The sequence below is a fragment of the Strix aluco genome, chromosome 13 (assembly GCF_031877795.1).
Source record: "Strix aluco isolate bStrAlu1 chromosome 13, bStrAlu1.hap1, whole genome shotgun sequence".
NCBI classification, from domain to species: Eukaryota; Metazoa; Chordata; class Aves; order Strigiformes; family Strigidae; genus Strix; species Strix aluco.
Genome location: NC_133943.1, coordinates 16,856,046 through 16,882,092, shown reverse-complemented (window position 1 = coordinate 16,882,092; position 26,047 = coordinate 16,856,046). Strand labels below are relative to the sequence as shown.

The following is a 26,047-nucleotide window of genomic DNA, read 5'->3' as shown; positions in this document are numbered from 1 at the left end:
GGAAGGGTTTTGCCTTCCGCGGCGCGACGCGGTGGCCCCGGGGCCGATGGTCGGCCCCTCGCAGCGGGACGCAGCCGCCGCGCCGGGCCGGGCGTGAGGGCCGCTCCGCGCCGTCTCCCGCCCCGTCTCCCCGCCCCAGCCCGAAAGCCGATGCCGCCGCCGCTCGACGAGCTCCTGCCCGGGCCGCGGGCGTAGCGGTGGGCGCTGCCAGCGCCGCTCCCGAGGAGGCGGGCGCCCGCCGCCCACCGGCCGCGGATCAGGAGACCGAGGGCCGGCCCCGAGGAGCCGCCGCCGCCGCTTCCCGCCCCATCAGGCGAGGGGCAGGAGACCCACCCCGAGCGCGGCGCCGCGCCCCGCCCGCCCCGGCCGGCAGGCGAACCGGGCCGCCGCCGCCGCACCATGAAGATCAAGGACGCCAAGAAGCCGTGTAAGGCTGTGGGGTCGCGACGCCTGCCGCCGCGCGGGCCGGGGGAGCCGCGGTCGTGACCGCCGTGGTGGGGGGCGCGGGCCGTGGGGGCCGGTCCGGCGGGGGGCTCTGACCCGCGGCGCTGGAAGGGGCCCCCGAGACTCTTGTCGGTTCAGGCGGTCTTACAGACCGGGGCTTGCGGTGGAAGAGCTTCTCTTTCTACTCAGAGTAATAGAATCAGGTTTTGGTGCATGGGTGCTATTTTTAACCGGGTTTTAACGGCTAAGCGGCTTTCGATATTTTTTTTTCAGACTATTTGTTAGTATTTGGGTACAAGTCTTTCATTAAAATGCGCTGAATGCTCCCCTTTAATAAGCCTAGCTGTAATAATATTTCTTAATATTTATTGTTTTCGAGTACCATATTTGTTTTGGAGGGCACAAACATGGTTCAGACTCAGGTGAATGCAAACAAAATGTCTAAGACTACGGGCCCTTTTTTTGTGGAAGAGAGAATTGGATTGGGTAAAGTTAGTCCACATACAAGCGGTGTTTTCCCGGTGTAATAGATACACAGCTGTGCGAGTCAACACAACTGTCAAACTGACACAGGGGTACCTTAGCTGAAGGGGATGCAGGTATTACTCCACTGAGTGAGGCTGTTTTTAATTTGTAATCATAAAGACCTGTTTTCAGGGTGAGAGACTGTAGGGAAAAGTTGAGTTTGGCTGTGAAAATACATTGTTTCTTGTGGTGTGTTAAGGAAACCCTAAATGATGTGTATCTTGTAGCACCCAGTTAGCTATCACCTCTTATTAGTGCCAGTGTGTGGAAATTGCTGAATTGACTGTAATCACGTTTATGAAGAGTACAGTTCAGACAGCATTTTTTTCCCCAGGTATAATATCTAAGGAAGGGTATCAAGACTCTGAAGCAGTAATTGGCTGTAAGGTGTTACAGTGATTTGGTGATTTAGAATGGTGAGAGTATGGCTGCTTCTACTGCAGAAACCGCTAATTTCAGGAGTGTCTATGCTGGGCCTCAGAGACTTATATTCTGTAGTGGTGGATTTAAAAGTCATGTTTAGATAACAATGCCAAACGTTATCAACAAGTTTTAAATGCTTACATGTGCTAAATTTGCATTTTTCCAGTTCTTGAACCTGAACTTTGATGTCGGTTTTATGATGGGAATCAGAAACCATAATCAGTGGAGGGGAAGAATATAGTGTCAAACTACTTGTAACTACATTGTTTATTTCATCTTGACTCTTTAACATAGTTTGAAGCTATTGGCTTTTTTTAAAGATAATAGCACTTAGTTTCATAGGTGATGAACTTTAGACTCATTCTGCAGATCTCTGCTCCTGGTTAGTCACACTGACTGAAGCGTGCTGAGAGCAGCTGGATGTTTGAAGAGGAGCGGATCTGCAAAAGCACTGAAGATGGAAAAGTCCATTGATGTTTAGGGGCTTTGGTGCCCAAATACTGCTGTCAGTTTGGCTCATATGGTCAAATTCATCTGAAAGCTGAGTTGGGCTCACAATACCGCTTTTAGACTGTCTAGTTTCAAATTATTTGGCTAAGACTGTTGTAGACACTTCAGTACAGTTGCTGAACAGCTATACATTTCTTAGGTGAAGTGAGTATTTAATCATCTATGCTGGAGCCAAATTTGATGCAGGGGAAAAATGGTTAATCATTATTTTACAAGAGGGCATTAGTCTGTTTTAAGAGCCTGCAAAGTGGAATTGAGAAGATTGCTTTAGCCTACCTGTGCTTTTCTCTGTGATGTTTAGCATCATGAGAGGAAGCATGGTTGTACAAAGTGCCATGTCTGCCCTGAGAGAGGTGAGGGTGAAATGGGGACGCTTAGCATGTTCAGAATTTCTGATGTGGATACACTGCTTAGACATGCTTGTGCAGTCATCCCTCTCAGATCTTCACCTGGCTAGTGGTGTTGCTACTTTGTTGTTGTAAAAACAGTAAGAAATGCGCTGAATTTATGGAACATGGCTTCTGAGATTGGCTGTCTGGAAAGAGGCTAGTAAAGGACCATTTAAATTTCTTCTGCAGGTGATGGGAGGTGATAGGCATTTTAAAGGAGGATAGCAGATTCAAATTAGGAAAACCTTGTGCTAAGTAGTTAGTGTAGCAGTGGAAGCTGGAGAGGGTTGTGGAGTTTCCATCCTTGGAGGATTCTTGAAAAACTTCAGAGGTCTTCAAGCCTTGGCTGGACAAAGCCGTAGTTGACCTCATCTAGTGTTGGCAGTTTTCCAGCTAATGTGACTGAGAGGTTGGGCTAGCTGACCTCCAGAGGACCCTGCCAACCACCAGTTGCGTGATAGCTCTTCTGAGGAAATGCGTATGGGGAAGAGTGGCTGGCAATTATAAGAGAAACTTCCAAAGGTTATTTGGGGGTGAAGATGATAAATGTGAGGGCAAAGAGTCTTGCAGAATCACGGCTGTGTGAGATCTGTCTAAAGGGAAAAGAGGAGCCACTCATCCAGAGAGAGCTCTTCACATTGGCGGGGGAAGGCGAGACACCCGGGAGGAGGAAGGTGCCAGCATGCTGTGCTTTTCAGGGGGGGTGGAGTCCTTCATCTTGGCTCTGGAGTGTAGTGGACTGCTGAAGGAAAGGCAGAGACTTCTAGTATTTAGTATGCAGTGTATGTTACTTCTTACAGTTTGTTTCTTTTAATTGTTTATTAAAAACAGTTTGAGAACAAATGCCTGCATTTCCCTTGAGGCGATTTGAGACATGTTAATGTATGCAAGTACATAGTAGAGATTTGCAAAATGCTATATCAATATAAAGAAAAGATGAAAATCTTAAGTTTATTTTCTCTGATGTGGTTCTATGGGCCCATGTAAGTCATTGTGGACATGGTGATCCCATGCAGGATTTCTGTAGTGAAATCAATGAAAAATCCATTCAGGTTGCTGGAGAATCTCTTTTAAATTGATTTTTCTGTTCATAGTACTTGCTGCTTAGTCTTGTGGTATCCTGGCATTTTCTTCTTAGTCCTTGGAAGCTGATGATTAGCCCATAGCAGATGTTACAGGCCATCATTTCACTGCGATTGAAAAATGTATTTCTAAGAATGGATTAATACTGCCAGGCACAGTTTATACTGTGTTTGCATCTGTAAGTGTTAGATTATGCCTCTGCATTCTGTATCTCACTATAATAAAAACACCTATCCCCAAAGGGATTGCTGCTGAAATGTCAACAAAATTAACAGAATGGGCAAGGAGGGAGAAGATGAAAGCAGTGATATTTTGTCTTGTATTAGCTTTACATGGTATCCACTTGTAGATGTGATAAACCTAATGAAGAGCGTTGCAGTAACTGCCGATTACCACCTGTCCTCCCACTGGTAAACGTGGCCTTTCTGTAGCGTGAGTAGAGGTGGCTGAGTGGGAAAGTGTGGTGGGCTTACAGAGCTTGATGGAGAAGTTTTCCCATGAGGGAAATGGGAGGATGTGACAGTGTATGTCAGATCCATTTAATTTGGGTGTTAATTCTGTCCACCCCAAATCTATTTTGAGCTGGATTTGGGATACTTGAACCAAAAACCTGGTGCTAAACTAGTTAAGCAGAGAAACTCTGCAGTGTCTCAAGGGCTAAGGACACTCGATGTGCAGTTTTGCTCTGTAGAGGCTCGTAGGCACACATCTGTGTAACCAGGTACAGCAAAGGCGCTTTGCTGCTTAGCCATCAGGTTAATTCTGCTTGATTTAGCAGTTCAACAACCTTTGATGTGTTTGCTCTTAACTTTTCCCTTTGGATGTTGGCTACCTTAGACTGCTACCTGATTTAGGTGCTGGAGTTTACCATCAATTTTTACTCTGCTGTTTGCAGATCTTTTAGGGAAATAGTGGAAGCATTGTAAGAATGTATGCATGTACATAGAGGAAAAGGCATTTGGAGAAACTGCAAGATACGTTCTGCTTCTGTGTTTATAAATACTAACTGTAACAGTTCAGTATAACTTTTATATAGTTAACTTGTTTGTCATGTCAGTAATCAGATAAGAATGAGATCAAGGTTAGTTTTGTTATCAAAGGCTGTGTACTGAGCTGAATTAGAAGATAAATTTTGTGCATCAGACTTGTTCATACTTTCATAACGAACTGCTGCAGTGCTGACAGAAGTAAACTTAAGTTTCGTGTGATTTCATGATCATTTTCCTTTCTTGCATTTTAAGCCAGTATAGAATCATGAACTGCAGCACGCTTTGGCATTTGTTCCCCAAGCCACATTTGTACTTCTAGAAGTGCAACAGTCTTATGTCTTAATAATACGTAAGCTTTCTTACGAAGACTATCTGATAGCTTGTTCTGTCACTGACAGCTGTGGATTTATTTGGTTTTTATGGTGCAAAGCTCCCTGCTTGAATTAGGAGATAGCTACTCTTCTTCAAAGGTTAGTTCTTGTTAACTTAATGCAGTTGACCCAGACTGTTATTTTATCTTACAGTGAGAAGGAAGTATTTTAAAGGTGTTTGTGTTTCAAATGTGTCATTACATTTATAGAAAAGAGTTTACCAGTAATCTGTTTCTCAGTCTTTAACACTCTATTTGTATTTAGCTTTTAAACTGAAGAATCTTATGCTTGACTGAAAAAGGGTGAAGTAGTTAAGTCTTTGAGTGTGTTCCTCCTGCAGCTTTGGATCCAAAATGGGTGTACAAAGTCAAAATACTAGTATGTGGTCTGGGTGAAGAACTGCAAAGGTCCTTTGCTCTGCTGAAGCAGAACCCATAGAAGAAGAAGACACTCCAACCTTTGTATTGGCATGAGAAAGACTTTTTACTGTAATTATTTCCTTTTAGCATATAAAGACCTTACATGATAAGATATAAGTAACCTTAAGATTGCTGCCAGAAACTATGTATGCCAAGAACTAGAGAAGTGCAAACACAAGCGAATGAGACCTCCCTGTGTAGCTCTAACGAATAATTAAAAGACAACCAACAGCCATCAGCATGGGTTTTCTTACTAGTCAGAACTGCTGCATTGTTACTTGACCATAGCACCTTGTGATAGCACTCTTCCCATGTGGGAAGTGCTTTTGTACATTGCAGGAAGCAGTTCTAGGGAATCCTCTTAAACGTTGGGGTTTTTTTTTTTTTCACTCTGAGCAGGTTGTCTCTCAAAGCTATCTTCACAACATATATGGAACAATCTGTTGCTTTATAGCAAAGGTTCCTGGTTGCTGTGTCTACGTAGGGATCGTAGTGGCTCCTGGCAGAGCTGGGGAGTGAAAGAAAATCCGCATTTGGAGTTAAGGAGGTTGGATATTCTGATACTCTTGCTGTCCTGTTTGAGACAGTTCAATTTGGTGTGAAGTATCACATTAAACCATATGGGGTTTGACTTCCCAGTTTGTGTTCTACTTTGCATATGTGTCTCTTCTCAGATAGTAAAAATACATATTTTATGTATTCTTAAGCAGAGCCTGGGTTGACTTCCTAAAAGCAGAATGCATGTTTCTGAAGCAGTTTTATGTAGTCTATCCAAGGCAATCGGGCTTGCTGAGTAAAAGGCTTGGTTCCTGCTTTTCTTTTTTCAAACTGCAGCTGACCTCTGCAGAGAGGAGCGGAACTTTGAAAAGACAGGGCACTGGATTTGTTCTGTGAATGGCAGTTAAATTCTCACCAAGGACTAATTCTGAGCTGTGCATCACTTTTTGTAGAGTCTTCCTAGGAATAAGAACAGTTATGAAGTGGCAGAGCAGAGAGAAATCTTTTAATGAACAAATCCCCATAGAGCTGCAGAAAAAGCCCAGTTTTAATGCAGGTCCATTGACTCTCCTTATGAATTGAAGCTGTGGAATGATGGTTACAGTTGTGCAAGTCCCCAAACCTGGTATCTGCAGAGCTATAAGCTTGGATTGGAGGTTGTGCAATTGGTATTGGTCTCATCCAGACATGTTTCTTTAACTATGACTGCCATAAGGATCAAGCTGATGTCTGGGGATATTTTTTTTCAAAAGATTGCACTGCTGTCATTCTGCTCCTAAATCTCTCACTCAAGCATGACCCACAGATAAGAAAATAAAAATACTTTTTATAGAATCATTTATATATTCTCAGCCCAGCGTATGTGCCATGCTATTTTTGTCTTGTTCCAAGACAGCTTTCAAATACAACACTGCCTCAGAATTAAATTTTTCCTGGATTTGAGAGTCTATACCAGCTACAGATGCTGGTATGTATGCTGCAGATACCGTATGTAGAGTGAAAACTCTTGTGCTTCAAACATGCCTCAAAGAGTAGCAACATCACCTTAAGGAGAGTGCTTACGTGTGTGGTGTAAAGTAATGCACAGGTCCCTTGTATGTACAGCATGATAAAGTAGAGGTGTCATCTTCAGCCATTGCCACGATTAGCCTGGCTGCCCTCTGGAGGGCAAGTCTTGTAGGAAACTCAAGCATGCTCTCCATAATATATTTTCTGAGTAGTCCTTCATCCTGAATCTCTCTGTGGCCTTATTTTAATCCTGCAAATGAAATTACTTTTTTGGTAATTGGAAGAGGAACTGGTGTTTTCACACGGGTTCCTCTTTTCTCCATTCCTCCTGCTTCCACAATCCTGAGCCGAGATCCACCCAAAGCAAACTAATTTGAAGGCTGCAGCAATAGGAGAGTTCACAAGGTTTCCATGTTGTGTCCATGTACAATTACATTCTAACTCTGTAGAATCAGTGTATTTCTAATACTTAAAGGTAGCTCAAGCATGGATAAATCTTGTATCCTGGCAGTCCCAAAATTGCAGCTACAGTTCAACTGATTGTGTGCTTGCCATATATATATGTATGTGTATCCTCTCCTGTGTTTGGAAAATAAAATGGCTTTAATTTTCCTGGCTAGACCTCTATATAAATCAATTAACTGGCTTACATACACAAGAATCCTCGTGTAATATCTTCTTCTGGGTTGCTGGTATAAGGAGTAAGTTAACAGTACGTGGGCCCAGTTCTTTTCAGAACTCCTCCACCTTGCAAGTGAAACTCGAGCAATGTACTTACCAGCCAAATGTTGACAAATTTTCAATAGAAAAATGTGAAACTTCTTGGAGTTTGTCAGAGGCGAAAGCCAACCTATTTCTTCAGTCTCAAAAATTCTTAAATTGCTGTTAAGATCACTTGGTTAACCCAGAAAACTGATACTGTACAGCATGATCCTATTTGTCAACTTAAAATATGTTCTCATTTGAATTACAGAATAAACTTCCTTACAGTTCAACTGTTCTTGTTTTTTACTAGGTATACAGGATTCATAAACCTTAAGATTTTTAGAGGTGTGACTAATGCTATATTTGCAAAAGTCTATTGGATTATTTAGCATGGGATGCGGTGGATCTTCTGACAAACAGGCATGACTTGCACCAAATCTTTTTTAAGCTCATCACTTGAACTTTCAGCTGTTTACCCCTCTTTCTTTTTGTGGAAGACTAGATCCTAGTTATTCAGTAGGCCCACTGAGCAGGAAGAATCCCAAGTATTTTAGGTAGTACTTGGCTTGCTGTGTCCTAGTTAAATTCTGAATGAGTTGGATTGATTCCTACAGACACTTTCTGGTCTGCTGGGTGAATCAACTTCCCTTCTTTGGGTTTGGTCTCGTGACATTGTTTACAACAAGAAGCTGAAACTTAGTGAGATCACTTAATAAATCATCAGTTAACTGTGGTCAAGACACTAAGATGACAAATTTTCTTATGTCCAGAGTCACAGTGCAAAGAAGTCAGGTATGCAGTTGTAAAGTCAATTCATATGTGACTTTATGCTTAATCTTATACTTAGATCTCAGATTTATAGAACTTCTTTATTCCCACTTGGAGGTAGATTTTACTCACAGAATTTATCCTTGTATTTAAATTTTGTTTTTCAAGATAAGTAAGGTTACTGACTCAATCTTTTTTGTTAATATCTGACAACATTCTATGGACATCCATTCTTGAAAGTTGAGGCAACTTTTGAGTTTCTTTTCTTTTTAACTTTTGCACTCATGTTATAAATGAACTGGCACACAGCCAGCCTTGACTAAATACATTAAAATATTTTGGTAGGTCACTCTTTTCAAGGATAGATCCCATTGATAATGTAAGTCCAACATAACTACATCTTACTCATGATCATAAAAACCTAGGATGGTTTGGGTTGGAAGGGACCTTAAAGATCATCTAGTTCCAACCCGGCCTTGAACACTTCCAGGGAGGGGGCAGCCACAGCTTCTCTGGGCAACCTGTTTCAGTGTCTTGCCACCCTCACAGGAGAGAATTTCTTCCTTCTATCTAATCTAAATCTACCCTCTTTCAGTTTAAAACTGTTACCCCTCATCCTGTTCCCCACACTCCCTGATCAAGAGTCCCTCCCCCCTTTCCTGTAGCCCCCCCTTAAGCCCTGGGAGGCCGCTCTAAGGTCTCCCTGGAGCCTTCTCTTCTCCAGGCTGAACACCCCCAACTCTCTCAGCCTGTCCTCACAGGGGAGGTGCTCCAGCCCCCTGAGCCATCTTCATGGCCTCCTCTGGCACTGCTCAGCAGGTCCGTGTCCTTTGCTGTTGGTGCCCCCAGAGCTGGACACAGCACTGCAGGGGGAGTCTCACAAGAGCGGAGCAGAGCGGGAGAATCCCCTCCCTCGCCCTGCTGGCCACTCTTGATGCAGCCTTGCATGCAACCTTGATGCAGCCACAGTTGGCTTTCTGGGCTGCGAGCACACGTTGCTGGCTCATAGTCAGTTTTCCATCTGCTATTACCCCCAAGCCTTCCTCTGTAGGGCTGTTCCCAATCCACTCATTCCCCAGCTTGGATTAATTTATCAGTAACATTTCCTAATATATCAGTAATATTAATTTTCTATCTTGCATGTACTTCTTAATTGTATTTTTTATTAGCCCTTTGTAACTTCAAGGGATACATGAACAGCTCTCTTAAGCTGTATAAATTGGACTTCTTAACTGTGTCAATTTCTAAAATACATGCAAATAAATTAATACTTCCCTCTCAAAATCAAACATGTGAGCAAAAGGTAACTGTTAGAGGAGGAATATCTGTCCTGCCGTGGTTGCCAGCTGTAATGTGTAACCTGCTTTCTCACGAGTGTGCGTTCAGTCTTTCTGCTAAACTATGCCAAAACTATTGTTTTAGGAGTGGAGGTTATTTTAATCCTCTGTTCTTAAAAAAAAAAAAAAAAAGTGGTTGAATTTTGTTTATGAGTTGGTATGATAGATATGGTATGGTTTGGGGAGTTTTTAGTTGGGCTTTCTGAGCACACATGACGGCACTGAAATGTGTAAATAGAGTTGTTCATTTTTCCATTTTAGCTGTGGCCAGAGGGGTATTTAAAATTATGTAATGGAAATGAGTACTAGCTCTTTGTCCCTGTGAGGATTTTTGGTCACGTCTCTCTTGTTGAAAAGTATAGTGTTAGGTTAGTCTGAAGTTACATGTATTGCGTTTGCTCTTTAACAAAGCTAATTGATCAATTCTTGTATCTTCACAGCTTTTCCGTGGTTTGGCATGGACATTGGGGGAACTCTGGTGAAACTTGCATATTTTGAACCTATTGATATCACTGCAGAGGAGGAGCAGGAGGAAGTTGAAAGCTTGAAGAGCATCCGCAAATATCTGACTTCCAATGTAGCCTATGGATCCACTGGCATTCGAGATGTCCACCTTGAGCTGAAAGACTTAACGATTTTTGCTCGAAGAGGAAACTTGCACTTTATTCGATTCCCAACTCATGATTTGCCTACTTTTATCCAAATGGGAAGAAATAAAAACTTTTCAACACTACATACGGTGCTCTGTGCCACCGGCGGTGGCGCTTACAAGTTTGAAGAAGACTTTCGCACAGTAGGTAGCCTATCTTTCTTCAGACTGAAGCTGATGCTAAAAGCATTGCTGATGATGGGTTAAAATAAGCAGTATTTTGAAAAACTGTGGAATGCTCAAAGTTTTTATTCATTTGTTTTTCAGTCTTATATTTGATAATCTAGAAATATGCTTTCTGACATTGCCATCATAAACATGAAGATCTAATGCTGACAGCTAAGTAGAAACTTCCATTAATACGGTGAAGTGCAGGACACCTTTGTGGAAGTTAACCATTTTGTAATCTGTGTTTTCTCTGATGGGAAATGTGCTTAAACTGCTGAGGTGCTTGAGTCACTTTGGATTTTCTTTCCTAAGCAGTCTTTGATGATAGGTTTTCAATGTTTGTGGGTGGGATTATCCTCATTAATTTAGTCCAGTGCATTGTTTAGAGACCTGTGACAAAACATGTATCTCAAAGACACTCTTTTTTCAACTTCAGAGTGGTTTGGAATTTACCTGAGGTGTTTCCTGAGGACTGTTCCCTTGACGATCAAAATTGATCATTTGGTTTAGATGCAGTTTCTATCCAAAGATGTTACTGAGAACCTTGTCGCAGTACCCTGTGTGTAAATGTCCTAGTTTTAAAGTGGCTGCAGACCTCTTGTACTCCTAGAGACAAGACTTTCAGTAGCACAAAATGTTAGGTTTCACAAACCTGCTTGTATTTCCATTCCTGTGCCAGTCCTGCGTTGAGCTGGTATGACTGTTCGTGGGGTAGGGTCACAATCGTACAGCAGAACTAATTTGTTATCTAAAACCACACAGAAATATTTTATGTTGGAACAGTTCCCTGACCTGCTCATCAGTGAAGCTTCACAGTTGTGCCATGGCAAGAAAAGCTGAAGGGCCTGGGGCAGGAAGAGGGGGACTGTGGCAGTGCTGTGATCTGGTACTGATGTCAGTCATCAGTGTGCAATCCAGTCAGATTGTGCAACTTCATAATCTAACTCCAGGCTGCTTTCTAAGTGTGAACTCACCTGATCCAGAGATAGACTTTATGGGGTTTTTTTTCTTGGATTAGCTTTCTAACCATTGGAACTCCCTGCTACGGTAAGGGAGGCAGCATGATCACTCTCCCTGTGAAAGCCTAGAGTTAAATTAGATTAAGTATGGTGTGATATTGCAGCCCTCCTGGAATCCACAGCACCTGTGAGATTTGTCTTTCTGCTTTATGAGAGAACAGCTGTTTAAATGTCATATCCAAAACTGAGGAAGAACTCTAACAAGCCTGAAGTCCCACAGAATTTCTAACCTGTGGTTTTCTTATGCTTGGAGTTTCAGTAAAGTTGCAAGGATAGTTAGTACGATGCCATTGAGGTTTTTATCTTAGGTTTTTATCTGCTGACATCTTGTAAATGACTGACTTCTAAGATGAGGGAGGAAACCCACAAACCTTGAAAAGATGTGCAGATGTGTGAGTTTCACCAGGATGACACTCACTGGGGCCTCTAGGGTATTTGGTGAACTATTTTCATTTAGATTAATGAAAAATGTTGCTAATTTTTCAATGGATTAATGTCTGAGTATCTCAAAAGTTATCTTTGGGCTTACCAAAGCAGATATTTATACTGCTTGTCTGTTCTTGATTTAAGTCTGAGATCTAGATTTGTAGTCAGAGTAATTTGCTAATTGATGTATTCAGAATGTACTTCTGAATGATTTGTTGGGTTTATAGTGGGATTGAAGTTCCTAGTCGCCTGAGATAGCTTCTTAAAGTTAGGCAGTACAAATATACTTGTAAATTTGTAGCAAGTTTGAGCAATGTTAGAACGTGCTGACACCATCTTCTTTCTTTTTTAACACAGATTGGAAACCTCCAGCTGCACAAACTGGATGAGCTTGACTGCCTTGTTAAAGGCTTATTGTATATAGACTCTGTCAGCTTCAATGGCCAGGCAGAGTGCTATTATTTTGAAAATGCCTCAGATCCTGAGAGATGCCAAAAGATGCCTTTTAACCTGGATGATCCATACCCATTGCTGGTTGTTAACATTGGTTCAGGAGTCAGTATTTTATCAGTCCATTCCAAAGACAACTATAAAAGAGTAACTGGAACGAGGTAACTTAAAAGCCTAAGTTAGCATTGCTACTGTATGGAACAGTGAGCCTTCTGTTTTCGAAGCGGTTTCTCCCCATGACTCCCCCCACCTATCCCTGCTGTCACTCTGTAATATGGAAAAGGATTTTATCTTTAATATACAGTTGCATTTATTGAAGCCCATTCCATAGTTCTGTTATTGAGGGGGTTTAGCTAGTATCTTATCTATCAGTCAATGAGTGCTACAAGTGCTCCATAGTGAGAGTTTTACAGGTTTTATCTTAAGTTTTGATAATGTGTCCAGTCAACCTGTGTTTCTCTTGCTTCATAAGAATAAATAAGTCCACTCATGTTTTACAGTAAATGATCAAGGGTCAGAGTCAGTGGCTTGATGTGGGTATTTAGGGAGTTTGTCTCTGATTTAAGTCTTCCAGCTTACCTTTTGAGAGCTTATAACTGTTTCTTAGCTCTTACTGTATGGTTAGCTTCTTGTAAGGGACTTACACAAATGTTGAATTGATTGACTACTTGTGTAGTGAACCTTGAGCAAGAAAGCAAACAGCTTGATATCTAAGTTGGAGGGGTTTATTTGTTTATTTTCTTAGTCAGAAATAAGAATCTTTGATGTGAGGAATTACTGTTTAAAAGCAATTAGTTTTCTTTCTTCTTAGTCTAGGTGGAGGGACCTTTCTTGGTTTATGCAGTTTGTTGACGGGCTGTGAAAGTTTTGAAGAAGCTCTGGAAATGGCATCCAAAGGAGACAGCACACACGCTGACAAGCTGGTTAGAGATATTTATGGAGGAGACTATGAAAGATTTGGCTTGCCAGGATGGGCTGTAGCATCCAGGTAAGCAAGAGATCTTTTTGTTGGTTCTTTTGCTGGTTGGGGGGGGGCTTCAAAAACAAGACTTAAGCTATTAATACAGAGAAAACTGCTTTTTGCAAACTTTTGTTGTAGTCAAGTTACATTTTTATCTTAAAAGTGCCTATACTCAGTTTTCCTGAAGATTTAAAGCCACATGCAACTGCAGGTACCTGCTAGCTAGGTATTGAAGAAACCTCGTGGTATGTCATATACAGCTTTATGTGAGTCAGAGAGAATGTGAGGTGGTCACAGGAGTGGCAAGAGCAAAGTGCAGAGGAAAAACAAAGCCAATTACTTTCTGACTTCCTAGAATGTTTTAGTAGGGCAGTTGTCCAGAGGGAAGGTGAGTGGAAGACAGCATTCTTGTTGCTCTTATACTAGTATCTCTTAATTTTTTTGGAAAGTGCATTTTTTGATACATGGTTGTCAGTACAGGCACCTGGCATAATGTTTTTACTACTTTTCTTGCTTACGAAGGCTGTTGAACATAAACAGTTTGCACCATGAGAATGAATGTATTTTACTGCCAATGACAGTCATAGCTGCAAGTTCCATTTTCATGGGGGAAGATTATTGGCGATGTTACAGCTTTTCTACCCTTAAGAAATGTAAGAAGAATAAACTTTGGGAGTGAAACTAATATGTACATAAGAGTTCTTCAAATCTTTGCTCTTATTCAGTAGTAAGAGGTCTTAATTCATGGTAACTTAATTCTTCTTGCTCTCCAGCCAGCTGAGCCCAAGCCTCTTGAGAGAGCATACCCTGAGAGGTTTTAATATGTGCACTTTTAGTCAATACATCTTAACTTGCTCTCTATATAGGTACTTTTTGTTCTCGTTTACTTTTTAAGACCCTTAGGATATTTAATGACTGTTTGAGTTTTAGAATAATCAGGATTCTGGCTCTCCAAACTGACTTAGATATGGCACAGAGTCCTTAGTGGTAAAATATCATGCAGAGCTATGGATTCTTGTCTTATTTTTTCTTTTTTATAGTTCATAAAAAATTACTGTGTGTAGTAATGGAAATACCTTTCTAATCTAGAACTCCTAATTTATACAACCTAAATTGCAGTCTGTCAGCTGTTTATTTTCTGTTTCAGAGGATTGTGTTTCATCATGAAACTATTTGACTCATCTCTGGTTTATTTCTACTTTGAGAATAGGATCATCAGTGAGGAAGCAAGCGTGAGGAGTTGGAAGACTCACCAGTCAAACTCAGGCATTGACTTAATTTACAGTGACTAGATTTGCAGAGTAGTCTTGCCTAAGACTGCTTTTTGCTGTAGATGCTTCTTCATGGAAGTCAACAATCTAAATAAAAATATTTTATTGGAGGTCATTATTGTAACAAGATTGACTATTTTGTGTGAAGGAATAAATATACACATTGTAGTGTCAGTTGTCAAATTGCTGTATTTAATACAGACTTAAAAAGGGAGCTCCTTAAGAACAAACATGAGATTTAAGTTCTGTTATAGCATAAAAATTGCATTCTGAAATTACTTCAAATGAATCACTTTGTACTTAATGGAAATTTTTCCTGTTCTAGTTTTGGGAATATGATCTACAAAGAGAAGAGAGAGTCTGTTAGTAAAGAAGATCTTGCAAGAGCCATATTGGTCACCATCACCAATAACATTGGGTCTATTGCCCGGATGTGTGCAGTAAATGAGGTAAAAACTTCTGACAAGGAAATGATCTGTCTCTAGGTCCGTTACTTGGCTTCAGATTAAATGACTGCTAAAGTGATGTATCATTTTTAAACCTTTTAGTACATTCTCAAATGAAACAAAGAAATTCATGTAGTATTAAAGAACTAGGAATTGGTTCAGAATATTTTGACTGTCTTTGGACAGGTGGGACAAGGATATCTTTGACAATGGGGAGGGTAACCTGATGAGGAGGGCTTCAAACTAGCTTTTTTAGGGAATGGAGCCCAAAGCCTGCAGATAAACGAGGGAGCAGGGGAGCACAGGATGTTGTGACAAAAGGACCTGAAGTCCCATTGCGAAAACAGGATGACTGTGGGCCCAATTTAAGTCTTTGTACACAAGCACATGTGGCATGGGATACAAGAGGACCTGTAAGTCCTGGTTCTCATGGGAGACTATCCTGACCTCTACTGAAAGGATAGCATGGCAGATCACAAGGAATCCATACTTCTCAGTGTGCTGGGGACAATTTTCTGACACAAGTGCTAGGCAGGCTGACTAGGCAAGCATTGTGCTGGACCTGCTGTTCATGAGTGAAGAACTCGTCAGGGATTTTAGCGACAGCCTTGAAATAGTAGATCCTGAGGAAAGTGAAGAAGGCAGGTAGCAGAATGGAGACTCTCAATGGACTTGACTAGAACAGGATTCTGGTTTTGGGGGGTATTTAGGAAGCAAGATCTTGTGGGAGGTTGTCCCAATGTCATAAGAAGTCCAGAATAGCTCCTTGATCTTCCCGGATAGCATCCTCACAGCAAAAGCAAAAGGTGGGATACAGACTAGCTAGGGAGTAGCATTGCAGAAGAGAGGAAGGTGCAGGCAGACAAGTTGAGCTGAACACAAATCAGCAGGGTACATGTGCAGTGGGGAAGGCAGACTTTGTACTGAGATGCATTAGCAAGGACATAGCCAGCAGGTCAGAGAAGGTGATACTCTGGGTGTCACCTCTTTCCCCGTCTCCCCAACCACCACCATCACCCAGAGAGAAGCACCGACAAACTAGAAGGGGTGTAACAGACAGGTTACCCAGACAGGGCCCTGCCCTGGAGCACCTAACGTAGGAGCAGACATGGAGGGATCCGGGTTAAACCTGAAGAGGAAGCTGAAGCGTGGAATGGCTGTCACTGTCTAGGGAGGGTGACAGGGAAGACACTGCCCAGTACAGCTGTGCAGAGCAGAAGGATGGGAAGCAATGGATGCAACTTCTAGCAAAGGGAATTCTGATTGGTATTAAGGGTGAAAACATACAATGAGAGTGGTTAAGCCCTGAAATACGGACTCAGAGAGGGACTGTGGACTCTGTGTCCTTAGAGAGTTTCAAAACATGTGACTTGAGCAACTTCAGCATTTAAGTTGCTGAAAGACCTGCTTTGAGCTGTGCATAGGACCTTATGGCCTCCAGCAGTTTCTTCAAGCTGAAATTATTCTCTGATTAAAGCTCATAGAAAGCCTTGCTTCTAGTTAAACATTTTTAATTTTTACCAACTCTTGAGACTTCAAATTGTTTTGACACCTGTCGTCTTACTTGTTGATACAGAGACAGTTTCCTGCCATCTTCTATTTCTCAGAGCTCTCCTACACAGAACCAGTACGTGTTCAGTTTCAATATGATTAGCGTGGACAGTCAAGAACCTGTGGAACGATACTGAATTTAGGCCTAGCAGATACGGGTGTCAGAGCACCAGGGTTTTCCTCATTCATTATTAACAAACTTTGGATAAAGTGAGGCTTCTTAGGGAAGACTAAGGGTTATATTTAGAGCTCTATATAGTTATATATAGTTATATTTAGAGCTCTGGTTAAAATCTATGGATGTGATAGTCTCAGAAATATCAACCTTGTTAGCTGCAGTAACCCTCCTTTTTCTTAGGAGCCAAACTAGTATTTTTTTTTGTTTTTTTTAATACTGCAAGCTCTCCCTCAATTTCCTTCTCTCTTTCTCTCATGTCTGTCTTGGAGAAGAAAGTTAATTTTGTGGGTATTAAGTTAATTTTGGCTTTTTTGCTTTATGGGAGAGCTTGATAACAAAAGAGTTATAGTGAGGGTGAAGTTGAAAGTACGTACTAATAGTCTGAATCTGAGGCAAATGTATGCAATTGATATTTAAGAGTGGCGTAAATGAGTACAAATCAGAACTTGTAAACTGCACAGATTAGCTTTATTCAAAGTTGGTTTGGTCTAATTCCAACTATGTCACAGAACTCCAAATCATAAGAAATAGTTAATAGGAATACATGAACTAATGTCTTGAACTGATGTATAAAGATAAAATGAATTTAATTATTTCAGCTTCCTGCTAGAGAGAATTATGTTTGGATGCCTTAACAGTGTCTTCACTGTGAACTAATCAAGATGGTGAAAAACAGTTACATGTTAGTCATTTGACTACAGGTTGAATTGTTATACTAGTTTTTGTAACAACTTGGATACAAGTATTCATCTAACATAATTAAGCGCTTTTTTAAGCACTAACACAACTAAATTTTCTTTCGTTCTTACTCTTATATCATTAAGCCTGTGTTCAATGTTGCTTCCATGTAATGTTGGATTTATTTCAGTGAGTGGGGAAGATTAAATGATTTTCACTTTTTTACATTTGACTTGATCAAAATTCACAACTCACTTCCAGTATTTAAGTCTTAGTTTAATGTTATGCTGAGGTATATTGAAGCCTGAAGATGAAGGGAACATCTGTTATGTCTTACTGTCTTCGGCTTCTTTACAGTGCTGCCTTGTTGCATATGGATCAAGCAGCATTGTACAGGGCTATGAAGGCATTGAGTCTTCTCTACCAAGTACAACTATTTTTCATTTTTGTCTTACTTTTAGCCGGGCTGTTTCTTCAGCCTAATTACTGAAAATGGTTACTTAATTTGAAACACAAATGCTATTTCTCTGTAAATTAAGTCCTTTAATTCTTGAGGGTTGCACAGTTTTTCCTTTCCCCCAAATATGCTGTGTTTTAAATTTTAGAACCATGTTATAATTGTAGGTTGTTCATTTTTGGGTTTTGGGTTTTTTTTTCTTGCTCGAGACAGTCTGTCCTTTCATAGCTTCATTTTTCAAAACTGTGTTAAACAATGAAAAGACTTAATCCTTTGCTGTTTTCTCTTTTTAGAAAATAAACAGAGTTGTGTTTGTTGGCAATTTTTTACGTGTGAATACTTTGTCAATGAAGCTTCTGGCATATGCACTGGATTACTGGTCAAAAGGCCAGCTGAAGGCCTTGTTCCTAGAACATGAGGTATGCTGTGGTTCATTTATCTGTATGTACTGTTTTACCATAAATCAGAAACACGTGTATTGAGTAGCTCTCATATGTGTGATATCCTGAGATGCCAAGTACTCAGTAAACATTGAAAATAAAAAGAGGTTGGTCATACTGTATTGGTTCTCTGGGGGCAGCTCACTCTGCCAGGGAAGTACTTGTCACTTTGGGGTATCTCAGATCACACTATAGATCTTTGGAGAGGACAAGAAAATGTTAAGCTCTGCACTAAGGTTCAACAGTCTTTCCTTGGTTTTGGGTGGAAACAACAGTAAGTATTGTATTTCAAAAGATTCCAGAGAGATCTAAAGCATGGGCCTTTGAAATACTTACATTGTTCTCAACTGAGCTTGAGCAACATCCTCAAAATCGAGACTGCTTTTAAGCATTGCTTTCACACCACCACAGAGACACCTTAAAGTTGTTGTAGTGATTTTATGCTCTGAGACTAACCTGCTTGTCCAATTTAGATCAGTATGTAATGCTGAGAGTTGACCCGTTTTGGTTAAAATATAGGCAACCAGTATTAATTACAGGTGCAACAGCAGGGAGACTTGCAGCTTCTTGGCAGTGGGCTGGCAATCTTTGTCCTCAGTTTGTTGGTCTGCAAATATTACAGCATTACTCTGTTCTCCTTCAATTGATTCTCATAACTTATTCCCTTTGTTGCTTATCCAGAGACTGACAGTAGTCTGTCTCGGTGCTAGTGTCTGCAGTAATAGCAGAATGGTTCCTTGTTAGTTCTACCCCCTTCACATTTTTCTTGGATAAATTTTAAATTCTTGCATTTATCAAGTGTAGGTTCCAAACACTTCCATATTTCATAGTTATAGGGAGGGGGAACATCTCGCTTCCCCAGAGGGGAAAAGTAATCCAACAGAAGAAGGTGGTTCTTTGTATGCAGGTAAGTATACAGTCCAAAAAATGGTGTTGAGGCTTGGACGTACTTTTTTTTTTAAAATGTGAGGTGCAGTTAAAGGATTTTTGACTTGTTCCTTAGGAACAGTGTTGCTATGGATGTTGAAGATCCTTTGGCAACCAAAATATGCAGCTCCTCTAGGAAAAACAAAGCAAACCTGATTTCTGTGCTTTAGGAGTCACGGATACATGTCTTAGAAGTCCTGCAGTGTATGGGGAGGCTTGGGGTGAAATTTCTTAAAGTTAAGCTAGATAAGAAGGATAAAATGTTTGTTTCACAAAGCTTTAAAAAATTATTATGAAAGATTATGTATTAAAAGTGTACGGTGTTCTCTCTGTAGCATTGGTCCACCAGATGCTTTGTTGTCTTTGAAATGTGATCAGTGCAGAATTCGATACCCTACTTGAACCTGAAATATTTTTTGTTTGTTTTGAACAGGGATACTTTGGAGCTGTTGGTGCTCTTCTTGGGCTGCCAAATTTCAGTTGAGATACCAGATGTCACTACACTGAACTACTTTCCACCTGAATGACACTTGTTTATGGCAATGGGAACTAAATCTGGGGAGGGGAGAAGAAAATAGCAGATTTTCTGTAACTGTTTTTAAGAAGTGATTAGCTACTGAATATTGCCATTATAAAGAAGGGGTTTTCACTCTGTTGGGCATTGAAAACTAAACTGTTAGGGGATATTGTTTATGTTCTTTGGTACATGTATCCAGTCTGGAACTTCTAATATGCAATACACCCTCTGAAAACAAACTTCCAAAAGAAGGAATGCCAAACCTTTGAGTGCTCAGCGTGAAAATATTGCAAGTTTACTCCTGAGGCTTTAGGCCCATCAGTTTTGTGTACAATTGATCAATGAAGAATTATTTTAATTAATTATACTGTATTGTGAGCACAGTTTCCTATGTGTACTTACAGAAAACAACTTGAAAAACAGTAAGGTACTATCTACAAGGTGAGGAAACTGTAGACAACTGCGTCCCACAGTAAGGATAGTAATTGTTTTATTTTCATATGTAATAGAAAGAATATTAATGCTTTAATTTTCAGTGGGAAGAATAGAAACACAAAAAATCAGCCAAAGCAGCAGATTGAGCAGTTGATGCTTTGAAGGTTTTGTGAAGATATTCGCTTGCCCTCTTTTATTTATTTGAAGATGCAGCTGGTATTTTGGGAAGATCCCCTCTGTCCTTGGTTGGATTTGGAAAATGAAGGCATGTTTTGGGGGTTGGGGTTGGTTTGGTTTTTTTGAGGACGTGACTTCCAAAATGCCTTCTGGGTTTTTTTGGTGTGTCTTATAAATTCTGATGTCATACATCATTATTTGTAAAGGTACCACAAAGCTTGAGAGAATTGACAAAATCCTTATAAAATAGGCTAAATGTGGGATATCATAAATATCATAATTCTGATGCTTTGGCTCATTTCTGTGGAAGTTTGGAAAACTTCTGCTCCATCCTACTAATCTGAAAATGTGATTTCTCCTTAATTTTATAAGACTTGATCAGAATCTAATTAGGTGTTGAAAATGAAAAGTTGTTAGCTTGCTTTTGGATTTGGAAGTTTGTTTTTGAAAGTTGAGGATAGCCTCAGAGTTTGTATTGCAGCACCAAACGGACCAATATTTCGTGCACTTGCAATATGGAAACATTTATCAAATTGTGGCCTTGGGATAAAATCCATACTCTGGAACCGATCTTTGGGTTTTTCTGTATACTTTTAAAATTTACAGTTGTGATTACTGTAATAAGTTTAGTCCTGAAGCCAGGGCACGAGATCTTAAACTTGTAAGAGTATTATACAGCTATATGACTCTTTGCAGACTAAAGAGCTACCCAATTTTATGATACCATTTTAATGTTAACTATTTCCTATAAGTGCATGAGGAGCAACTAGATTAGAACACATTCATATCTTGGGTTTTAAGGTATTTTTAAAGCTGATTGCTCGAGTATTCCACAGCATGGCTGTGTTGTATTCACTGACACATCCACCTAGTGTGTTAGAAACCCCTATGTGCTATTTTCAGTCTTCTCTTTTCTTAAAATTCAAAGCCCCATACTAACATCATATGTTTTTTAAAAAAACTTTCTGTGGTACTTTAAGCATACAGTAACTTAGAGTAAGTAGCCAATTCATTAAGCCCAATGCCAATCGCAAATGCAGTTCCATTTATTGTTGCTTTTCCTGGTACTCATACTACGTTTCCATTGTGCTTGCTTTGATATTTAATTTTAGAAATAAAAAAACAAACAAAAATTACACTCACAGTTCAACTGATCTAATGCTAAATCAGAGCACTTCAGAAAATAAGTGAATATGATTTTTATAGAATGTCTTTATAAATGCTGTATACTGTTCCTTTTAAGTTACAATTGACTATAGAAAGTAACCTTTATTTGGTTATAAAACTTTCTAAAAACTTAATTTTCTGAGTGTTTTGACAGCCTCCTGAAAATTTTGCAAACCAGCCGCGTATTTTTCTTGCAAACTAAGTACTTTAAGACACATACTACTACAGCTTGGTTAGAAACAATTCCTTTAGACCATATTTATTGCTACTTCGCTTCTCATTTTGTGATACTGAGAGAGAGGTGCTCTTGAAGCAGTAGTTAAAAGTTGTGTATTTAACCAGAAGCACACGCAGGAGATGATTACCTAATGACCATGGTTAATTTAAACCATTTGAAGTTGAGAGGACCTAAGATACATTTTTAAAGTAAATTGTACAGAGTTACAGAGTAAATTAATGGAGTAATTCTTGAATAGCTGTACTGTATAGAAACTACTGTGAGAATCAAAAAGTATGCCCTACCTCTCTTTTACTTCCCTTGAGCTTCTAAAAATATTGGCTTCCTTTTGCTAGTTTGATCAGCACAGTTGTTACTTCATTACCAGAGCAACCAGAGAAGTTTTCAAGCTGTGCTGTAAAGCCCAGGGGTTCTGTATTTAAGCCACATCTTGGGTTTCATCTCATTTTCTCTCAACTTAGAACTTGTTACTAGAGTCTCCAAAGACTGACTCTACCACCAGTAGAAATGCTAGACATCACAAATAGTTGCAAGATAAGCCTTAAAAGTCTTTTCATCTAAATTCTCTTCTAAATGGGTTGAAAAGGCTTGTTTCTTTTATGCAAATCACTGAAGTAACTTGCTTTTTTGTGATCCTCTGTTTTTACTTTCACCCTTGCCATTTGTTTTTCTCAAAGCTGACTAGCTGAAGCAGCTTTAGAGTGAATTGATTCAATGTGTTGTACTACAGTAGAGAAAATTTGGTGTTTTCTCAGGGCTACTGTTGTCTTCTCAAGTGGAACCACTTCTCTAGAAGAAAGTTGTGTGATATTTTTTCTTCTAAAGTAAAGTGTAGAGCTCGTTTTGAATGTGTAATTGTTTTCAGCTCAATTGGCCATGTGAGTGCCTTTTAATTTTTTCATATAATGCCAATTTTGCTGGTACTGGGCCTGTATCCATGAGGTTTCCTAACCAGTGTTGCTTACCAGAGAAATGGCAGATAATTTTATTGGCCATGGAGATGATCCCTTCAATCCAGTGTAGCTAGAGATGCCAGGAAAACATCATCAGGTATCTGGCTTCCTATCCCTGTAGCCCTTATTTATCTTGGGGTAATGCTTTTGTGTTTCTTGGTCTCCATTCCTCCAGCTTGGTCTTTTTAAGAATTACGCACAGTTTTATTGTATCAGTATCTCTCTAAAAATCATGCAGGTTTTTAGTCAGATAAGTACAGATTATTTCTGGGCAAAGAAGTTAATCTTTAGATGAAGCTATTCCAAGATGGTATGGCTATTAAACTTAACCACTTTCACCTTTCTAGTTCTATTTTTAGGGCAACTGCAATTTGAATAAGAAGGGTACTTCTTCTACAATACATTTTGAATATTTAGCAAGCTGGAGTGAACACATCCTCGGTGTTCTTTACTGAAGCTAGCAGAGGTTAATGTATAAACACCTTTTCATTCTTTTTTAGTAAAGCCTCAATAAATTTAACAGTTCAGAGAGAAGCAGCACTGATATACTTTCCTTGTCTTATAGTTTGGTTGAGATTTTCAGAGGGTGTTCAGATGTCTGACCTGCCTTTTGAAGATCTTGTAGGGTTCTGCAGGCAAGCACCTGTGTGATTCTACCAACACCTCCATTCATAATTTGAGAGTTACGGCGTGGAAAGAATATGAGACCATGCTGTCCCACTTACTCTCAGCCTGTATATTAAGAACAGAAGTTCCATTCTGGCTTCTTATAATGGATTAAATATTCCTTCAGTAGTACTGTGAGATTCCTACTTGCATTTGAGTTGTTGGTAGTATACATGCAAGGCGATTATATTGCCTTTAAGGGCTGTAATACTAACTCTTTGTCTCTATCCAGTATAGGTCTTCAGGAAATATCTACTTCCAGAGAAGCTGTAATAACTCTTTGTTTCTAAATGTTTCAGAGTAACAGTGGGATTTTAACATTTGGAACTAACTGAAGTGTCTTTTATCTAGAGCAAATCTGTGCTTCTTAAAGACTAGATGGTGTCTTATGCATTCATTCATTAACTTACATTAATGCCTAAATGTGCATTCAACCTATTTTTAAATATGACTTTCACTATTCACGTTCTGGATGCTAGATGGCTATAATCCTGAGGAAACAGTTTAGCTGAGTTCAGAACAGAGACGAAGGTCACTGGGATTCTGTTGAGTTAGCTGTGGTCAGCTTTTTATCCTGAGTCCGTTTGCACACATAATGAGACTAGTTCTTTCCCTTGTCAGTGCTTTCCTAGCAACAGGGCTTTCTACATCCTTTTTTTTTTTTTTCCTATAATGTAGGCTTAAAAACCATGTAATATGTAATAGACTGTTGCTTAGGTTAAAAAGTGAACAAAAATCTGTGGGTCAGATTAGAAGACCTGTAGGTCACAGTGCAGAGCTTGGAACACACTTGACACATACAGTTACTATTTGGGTTGTATTAATTCTTCCATTTCCCATTAACACACAGTGAGAGGGGGCAGCCTTAACAGTCATGGATAAGATGGGTGAATTAAGTCCTCAGACATGGCCATGGGAGATAAAAAATGCTTCATCACAGTATAGAGGGATAATTCCCTGCTTACATTCTTTCAAGTTTTACTGATATATTTCAAAGTACATCACCAGTATTCTGTCATCTGTGATAAAATTGCTAATTCTAAGTTTAAAAAAAGTCTGCAAAGAAGCCTGTTTTGTTAGTTTTGTTTACTTCACACATGTAAAGCATATTAAGTATTCTTAAAAATACACTTTCTGAAAACATCTCAAAAGATGCTGTAATATATTTGTAATTATTAATTGCTAATGGAATATGTTTGAGCAGTCTAGGTTTGCGTAACTGAGTGCTGAATCCTGCTTGCTTTAGTTACTCAAGTAGATGATTCTCTTAAATGGGGACTGTTTTAAACTAATGAGCAAGATCTGGCCTCAAGGTCTTCTGCCTGGGGAACACAGTAATGCTACTTTGCATATTCCTGCTGGTGCTAAATCACTTGTTGAAAATAAAGATTCTAAATAGAAATTGTAAATAAAATATTTATGGCCTGGTCCTTTTGACAGACTTAAATTGTATCATTTGCAAATATTTTTTGGCCTTATTTCAAGTTTCCCTTTTTTCTTTTTTTTTTTTTTTTTTGTTTTAGAGTATGTGGACCGTGTTTGTTAATGTGGCAAGTCATTGCAGGTTTGGCTTCCTGTGCTGCTTTCCGTAAGGCCCATAACATTCCCGTTGTGCATTATGATACAGATGACTTTTCATTGCTGGATTTCAGTGTTACCCTTCATCTTGTCATTGTAGTTGTTTAAACAAATAGTATCAAGTAGAACACGATTGGCTTTTGTTCTCTGCTAAAACTTCAAGAAAATCAGCCGTTACTGTAAGCATTTGGGGAAGTTGCTGAAAATGCAAAAAACACCCATTTAAAATAATTGTAAAAGCTAAATGTGTTAATTAGTCTTGCCTATAACTGGAATATGGTGTGTCAGTTGCTAATATTTGCTATAAATTGCTAGCATTTCACAATTCTTCTAGCATCAATTTAAGAACATTGTAAATACAAGCTTTGGAAGGAGGTGTATTAGTTTCAGATCATGCATTACAAAATAATTTAAAGACTAGTGAATTAGTATTTTGAGACATTTTAAATTACAACATCTAGAACATGAAAATTAGTGTGTTGATGTTATAGAGATAGGATATAGAGGACTTTTGATAATCAGCACTTTTTTACATTCCTGAGTTTTGGTATTTTAACAAATGAGTATTTAATTTTCCATCTACTGTCTCATCATATGCAGGCCTTCTGATCACCAGTTGATGTCTTCAAATGTTTGTTTTAGTTAGCAAAACGGACAGGCAAATTTATAAACTGTAAACCCTTGTAGGATGGAAGTTCTCTGAAGAGCCATTTGGTTAAGTTGCCTTATTCTATTACATTGCACTCATGTCTCCACTTTCTTGTTTACTGTTCAGGCACTGAAGATGTGATGTAAAAATATGTGCTACAAATTTTTATTCCTAAATTACTGATTAATACCTTTGTGTCACCTGTTAATACAGCTCTTGTAAATGATACCTTTACGCCATCTGTAATACAGCTCTTGTAAATTGTTTAAATTATTTTTCTTTTTATAGATTCTCATTATTGAATGTACAGATTAGATCCCTTTAATATGTCACTGAGTAATTTGATTGGGGCGCAAATATGGCCAATGCTGTAATTCATCCCATCAAAACTGTAAATAACTCTTTACTGCTTGTTTGCATGAAGGAAGTTTGGATTTCATTTACTTTGTCATAACCCAACTCCTCTGTGATGGGCCTACTTTTTACAGTTTATTTTCCTGGTTTTATTACCATTTGTTCTGTATGAATGTTGAAACAGTACTTTGTCTTTTCCTAATAAATAATTTGAGATTGTTCA

General features: G+C 39.5%; 1 protein-coding gene across 3 annotated transcripts; it reads left to right on the top strand.

Annotated features, from left to right (window-relative positions):
- On the top strand, nt 1–26,047 carry PANK3 (pantothenate kinase 3). 3 transcript variants are annotated; one of them, XM_074838221.1, is made up of 7 exons: nt 1–427; nt 9,910–10,262; nt 12,089–12,342; nt 12,993–13,169; nt 14,739–14,862; nt 18,017–18,142; nt 19,524–26,047. In XM_074838221.1, exons 1-7 carry the CDS (start codon nt 400–402, stop codon nt 19,572–19,574), a joined length of 1,113 nt encoding a protein of 370 aa, XP_074694322.1. In that variant the 5' UTR covers nt 1–399; the 3' UTR covers nt 19,575–26,047. The 3 variants fall into 3 exon arrangements, with proteins under 3 accessions (XP_074694322.1, XP_074694324.1, XP_074694325.1); XM_074838223.1 differs by lacking the exons at nt 14,739–14,862; nt 18,017–18,142; nt 19,524–26,047 and adding an exon at nt 14,353–14,709; XM_074838224.1 differs by lacking the exons at nt 1–427; nt 9,910–10,262 and having other exon boundaries at nt 12,231–12,342; nt 12,998–13,169.